At 38.7% G+C, this 5,325-nt stretch overlaps 1 protein-coding gene across 1 annotated transcript in view; it reads left to right on the top strand.

The window, feature by feature from the left end:
• Window positions 1-350: 350 nt before the first annotated feature.
• The window catches only part of LOC106536706 (nesprin-2), a gene marked incomplete at both ends in the record, with an annotated part of 15,057 nt that continues 10,082 nt past the window's right edge, over window positions 351-5,325 (top strand). Inside the window, 3 exon segments of the mRNA XM_014034025.1 lie at window positions 351-506; window positions 2,474-2,632; window positions 3,627-3,793. Of these exon segments, the coding sequence (XP_013889479.1) occupies window positions 351-506; window positions 2,474-2,632; window positions 3,627-3,793 (482 nt within the window).

Genomic DNA, 5,325 nt, shown 5'->3' with positions numbered 1-5,325 from the left:
ATTAATTAATTGGAAATTTGATCTATTTACATTAAATTGGGGATCAGACCTTTATCTGAGAGTAAAAGAAGATGTTGGAAACCTGGAAGACAGATTGAATAAGTGTTAGGTCGTCATGTCCTCATATGGTCTGAATAAATGGTAGTGTGTGTGTGTGTGTGTGTGTCACAATGTCCTCATATTGTACAGACCGAGATACANGTCCTGTCCTGTCTGTAATCTGGACGGTCAGAGCAGCTCTAACAGGAGGTGAAGCAGCTCAGAGTTGTGCGTGGCTGTGTGACTGACTGTGTGTTTGTGTTTATGTGTGTGTGTGTGTGTGTGTGTGTGTGTGTGTGTGTGTTGTGCAGGAGACTGAACTCTCTCTGCAGCGTTTGGACTCTGGACTGAAGGACCTGATGAGCATGAAGACGGACCTGTCCCAGTACGTGGGCTCCGGTGACTCGGCCCTGCTGGAGCAGCAGCTGGAGCAGCTCCACTGCCAGTGGGAGGAGCTGTGTGAGAAGGTGAGCTGAGGAGGAGGAGGAGGTCCAGGTGAGGAAGGAGGTGAAGATGTAACAGGTGGACAGAGAAGCTCTCACTGATTGTTCTGTTCTTAAACGTGTCTGAACAGGTTCCTCTTCAGGTTCTTCAGGTTCTTCAGGTCAGGAGCTTCTCCTCCTGTAAGAACATGAAGAACCTGCAGCTCAGATTAAACAGTTTGATCACAGTTAGAGCGTCAGCTTCCACCTGCTCTGGAGTTAATGTGGTGTTAGCAGCAGAAATGAGTGCAGTTTCACTTCAGCCTCCTGAAAACACTGATTATCTCCACAGAAAGATGTTTTCAGTCAGCAGACATGATGTGGAACTTAAATCCTGCAGTTTTCTGCACTGGAAGCTAATTAAAGTGAACTCATGAGTCTGAGCCGTCAGCTAACAGGGTGCAGAGGAGCAGATGGCCCGGCTGGCCCGGCTGGCCCGAGGAGGTCCGGGGGAGCTGCTCTATTGTTCCTGAGGCGACACAAAGTCCTCGGAGGACAAACGCCCCTCACAATACCTCCACATTCTTCAGCGTCCACAGAGACGTGTGGTTAGAGCCTCAGCTCATTTTAATAAATACCACAGAGCAGAAAGTAGAGCAGCTCAAACTGTGGACTTGTTAAAGCTCTAAAACCTCTAAAAGATCAACCTGACCCCCCTCAGTTTATAACAGGGGGGCTTTCATGGCGTTAAGCTGTCATTAACTAWATGGACCTGGTTAATTTGAACAGATTCCAGGAGGGGGGGGGTCTCAAATAACCTGACTGATGATTTTAATGAGGATTAAAAATCTGCACTGCTGCAGGATTAACATAAAATACTGTCAGCCTGGTTTTTTATAATCTCAGGGATCCTGCAGATCCTTTAAAAGTCTTAAAAGGCATTGAATTCATCAAACCAAAAATAAGGCCTTAATTAGCCTTAAAATGTCAAAAATCAACCTTTCAGAAGTTTTAAAAATGTGAACACATTGTAATTAGGATGATTTTTTGTCTCAAATGTTAAAATATTTGGTGAAATTTATTTATTTTGAAAAAGAATTGACTGAATGAGTTTTATTTTTCATTTGTGTTTATTGTGAAGTTGGTCTTAAATTTATTTTCACGTGGCATTAAAGCGGTTCTTAAAAAGTTTTAAATTGAACTKGCCTTAAGCTGCAGGAACCCTGGACCACTCTACTTCTTTTGTGTTTTAACTTTTTATCATTTAAGTGATGTTTGCTATGGCAATTTTAACTTTTACACTTATGGAAATGTTTAACTTTAAAAAAACAGAAATATATTGAGATTAGTTTAGAAGATGACCGTTTTGTAAAAGAATGTTGCACCAAAAACACTTTAATGCACAATTTAAGTCCAGTTCACACAGGGAGTTCAAAAACACTTTCTTTGGAGTTAAAGTTTGGTGACAGCATTTTTAATGTGTTTTTGGAAAGATACTAATTCTAAATTGTGGAAAAGGTCAGTTTCACGTCACTGAGCTGAAGAGTTGTTGAGATATTTGCATGTTCAGTAACAGGAAGTGATGTCATAGGGGAATATAAACAGCATTGCTACAACACATCCTGCAGAGAAGATTCTGATGCTTCTGTTGATTATTTTGAGTTTATTAATTATTTAAACTTTGATTTTTCTTCATCTCTCTGATAACATAAACAAAGATCAGGAAGTTCTTTGATGTCACTTCCTGTTTCACTTTGGCTGAGCCAAATTCAAAATAAAATCTGCAGTTATACAACAAAAAGGTTAAAATCATGTTTATTATGTCATGTTTTTCTTGAATACAAAGTAGTTTTCTTTGACTTTCTGTATCTGAAGTATATTTGTGTCGTAGACACTAAGTGCTCTCCTTAAACAGTTGGTATAAAACCCACCTGTCGATGGTTAAACTGGTCTTTCCTTCATGTAACGAGCAGACAGTGGTGACTGCAGACACTGAATCTTATGCTCCTCAGGTGTCGTTGCGCAGGCAGGAGATAGCGGACCGCCTCAACGCGTGGACCATCTTCAATGAAAAGAACACAGAGTTCTGTGATTGGCTGACTCAGATGGAGCAGAAGGTGTGTCAGAGCAGAGACCTGAGCATCGAGGAAATGGTGGAGAAGCTGAAGAAGGTACAGAACCTGATCTCTGTAGTGTTTTTGAGACAGGCTGTAAATATGATCCATAATTAATTTTCTTTTTAGCTTTTATACTTTTCAAAGTATTAAACACAAAAATAATATTTAGAGATGAAAAGCATTGTTCTCTTTGAAATCTGCCTGCAGTAAACTTGTTTTAGTTTTTAGCTTGGGTTCTGCTATTCTAGCTTTTAGCTCATCTTAGCCTTCAATTGAACCTCTTTGCTAATTTTAGGTTTTAGCCAAAGCTTTGCTCTTTAGTTTGACTTTTGTTTTGTATAACATTTATCCAGCCTTTACTGCTTTGATTTCTGTAAGAATTTCACAGTTTTCAGCTAGTATTTCACTACTTTTAGCTTGTAGCTAGACCTACAGTTTTTAGTTAGCATTTAGCTTTAGGCCTTTAGCTGGTGTGTTCCTCCTTAGTTTTTAGTGTTGTTCTGCTTTTAGCTAACTGTTTCAGACTCTTCATCATGCACCAGTCAACATTTACACTGTGTTTAGACTGTAACACAAAGTGAATCTGACTGATTCAACATGTTTCTGACTCAGATTAGGATTAACCCTAACTGTTGAATCAGACAGGATTTAAATCTGTACAGAATTCAGACGCCTCACTCTGGCTGTGAAACCGTTTCAGTAACTTTGGATGATATTCAACAGGATAATAACTGGTTTGAATGTTCCTGCAGTTTTATTCAGGAAGGTAAATGACATGAGAATATTACAGGGACCAGAATCTGAGTTATAATCATGACGTTAGCTTAAAGTGGCACTCCATGGTGAGAATAGTGCAGGAAAAAGGTGAATGAAAGGAACTGTTACTCTTTAAAGAAGACATATTTATAAGTTAACTCAAACCTTTAAGACTCTAATAAACTGTTCAGAACATACATTAATATGATAATAAAAAAAAAACTTTGAGCAGATCTCCACATCCTTTGTGTTTTTCCTTATGAAGCGGGGTTCTTTCTCTGGTGTTTTCCAGGACTGCATGGAGGACATCAACCTGTTCAGTGAAAACAAGAGTCACCTGAAGCAGCTGGGCGAGCAGCTGCTGTCAGCCAGCGACCAGGCCAAGCAGAGCCAGGTCCACGGCTCACTGCAGGAGGTCAATGAGCGATGGCACAACCTCTTCCACCACATCGAAGCCCGGTGAGCTGCTTGTATCAATCAAGCCCTTTACAGAGTAGTGTTTACCTCACTGAGGAGTGTGTTTACCTCACTAACAGAGGAGTGTGTTTACCTNCCTTTTATACTTCAGATAAACTTTAAACTGTCATCGATTATAAATTCTCTTATTTGACATGTTTCGTCCATGTGACATCTTGGAGAAGCATGCATATCAATTGATTCATTGGAAATCTGATCTATTTACATTAAAGTTGGGATCAGACCTTTATTTGAGAGTAAAAGAAGATGTTGGAATTCTGGAAGACACATTGAATAAGTGTAAGGTCGTCATGTCCTCATATGGTCTAAATAAATGGTAGCGTGTGTGTGTGTCAGAATGTCCTCATATTGCACAGACCGAGATACTTTGCCGTATTAAGTCTTTCTAGAAGGTTTAATACTGTATAATGAGCCTTAACCCTTGTTAAACTAGGAAGATGAATAGTTTATGACCGAACTTATTTGTGTGTTTTGTTGTAGAAACCAGGTGTAAAGTTCTCGACTCCATCTTCAGAGGAGCCAGAAATGAGCGAGACGTCCACTTCATCCATCCAAAAGGTTATTACACATTTCTAATCCCAATTACAAACAACTAAATGTCTCTGTTGTGCAGGGTGATTAATTAAATTAACTTTTTATAAATCAGTTTGGGTAAAAGTTTAGAAATGTCACAATGTCTATGACTGGTTTTAGAAAACTTCGGCAAATGTACTGTGGTTTCACCAATTCAGAGGCGTAACGCACCTTTTATACTTCAGATAAACAGTCATTATCGATTATAACTTCTCTTATTTGACATGTTTTGTCCATGTGACCTCCTTGGAGAAGCATAAATATCAATTAATTAATTGGCAATCTGATCTATTTACAGTAAAGTGGGGATCAGACCTTTATTTGAGAGTAAAAGAAGAAGTTGGAAGCCTGGAAGACAGATTGAAGAAGTGTTAGGTCGTCATGTCCTCATATGGTCTAAATAAATGGTTGTGTATGTGTGTGTCAAAATGTCCTCATATTGCACAGACCGAGATACTTTGCTGTATTAAATCTTTCTAGAAGGTTTAATATAATAAGCCTTGACCCTTATTAAACTAGGAAGATGAATAGTTTATGATTGAACATTATTTGTGTGTTTTGTTGTAGAAACCAGGTGTAAAGGTCTTGACTCCATCTACAGAGGAGCCAGAAATGAGTSGGACATCCACTTCATCCATCCAAAAGGTTATTACACATTTCTATTTCCAATTAGAAACAACTAAATGTCTCTGTTGTGTCCTGTGCTTAAGTAAAATACCCTTTTATAAATCAGTTTGGGTAAAAGTTTGGAAATGTCACAATTTCTGTGACTGGTTTCAGAAAACTTTGGCAAATGTACTTTGGTTTCACAAATTCAGAGGCGTAACAAGCCTTTTATACTTCAGATTAACTTTAAACTGTCATTATCAATTATAACTTCTCTTATTTGACATGTTTCCTCTGTGTGACCTGGAGAAGCATGTATATCAATTAATTAATTG

Source organism: Austrofundulus limnaeus, unplaced genomic scaffold (genome assembly GCF_001266775.1).
Source record: "Austrofundulus limnaeus strain Quisiro unplaced genomic scaffold, Austrofundulus_limnaeus-1.0 Scaffold1942, whole genome shotgun sequence".
Taxonomy (NCBI): Eukaryota; Metazoa; Chordata; class Actinopteri; order Cyprinodontiformes; family Rivulidae; genus Austrofundulus; species Austrofundulus limnaeus.
The sequence above is the reverse complement of the archived record's forward strand: the minus strand, read 5'-3'. Positions and strand labels throughout refer to the sequence as shown.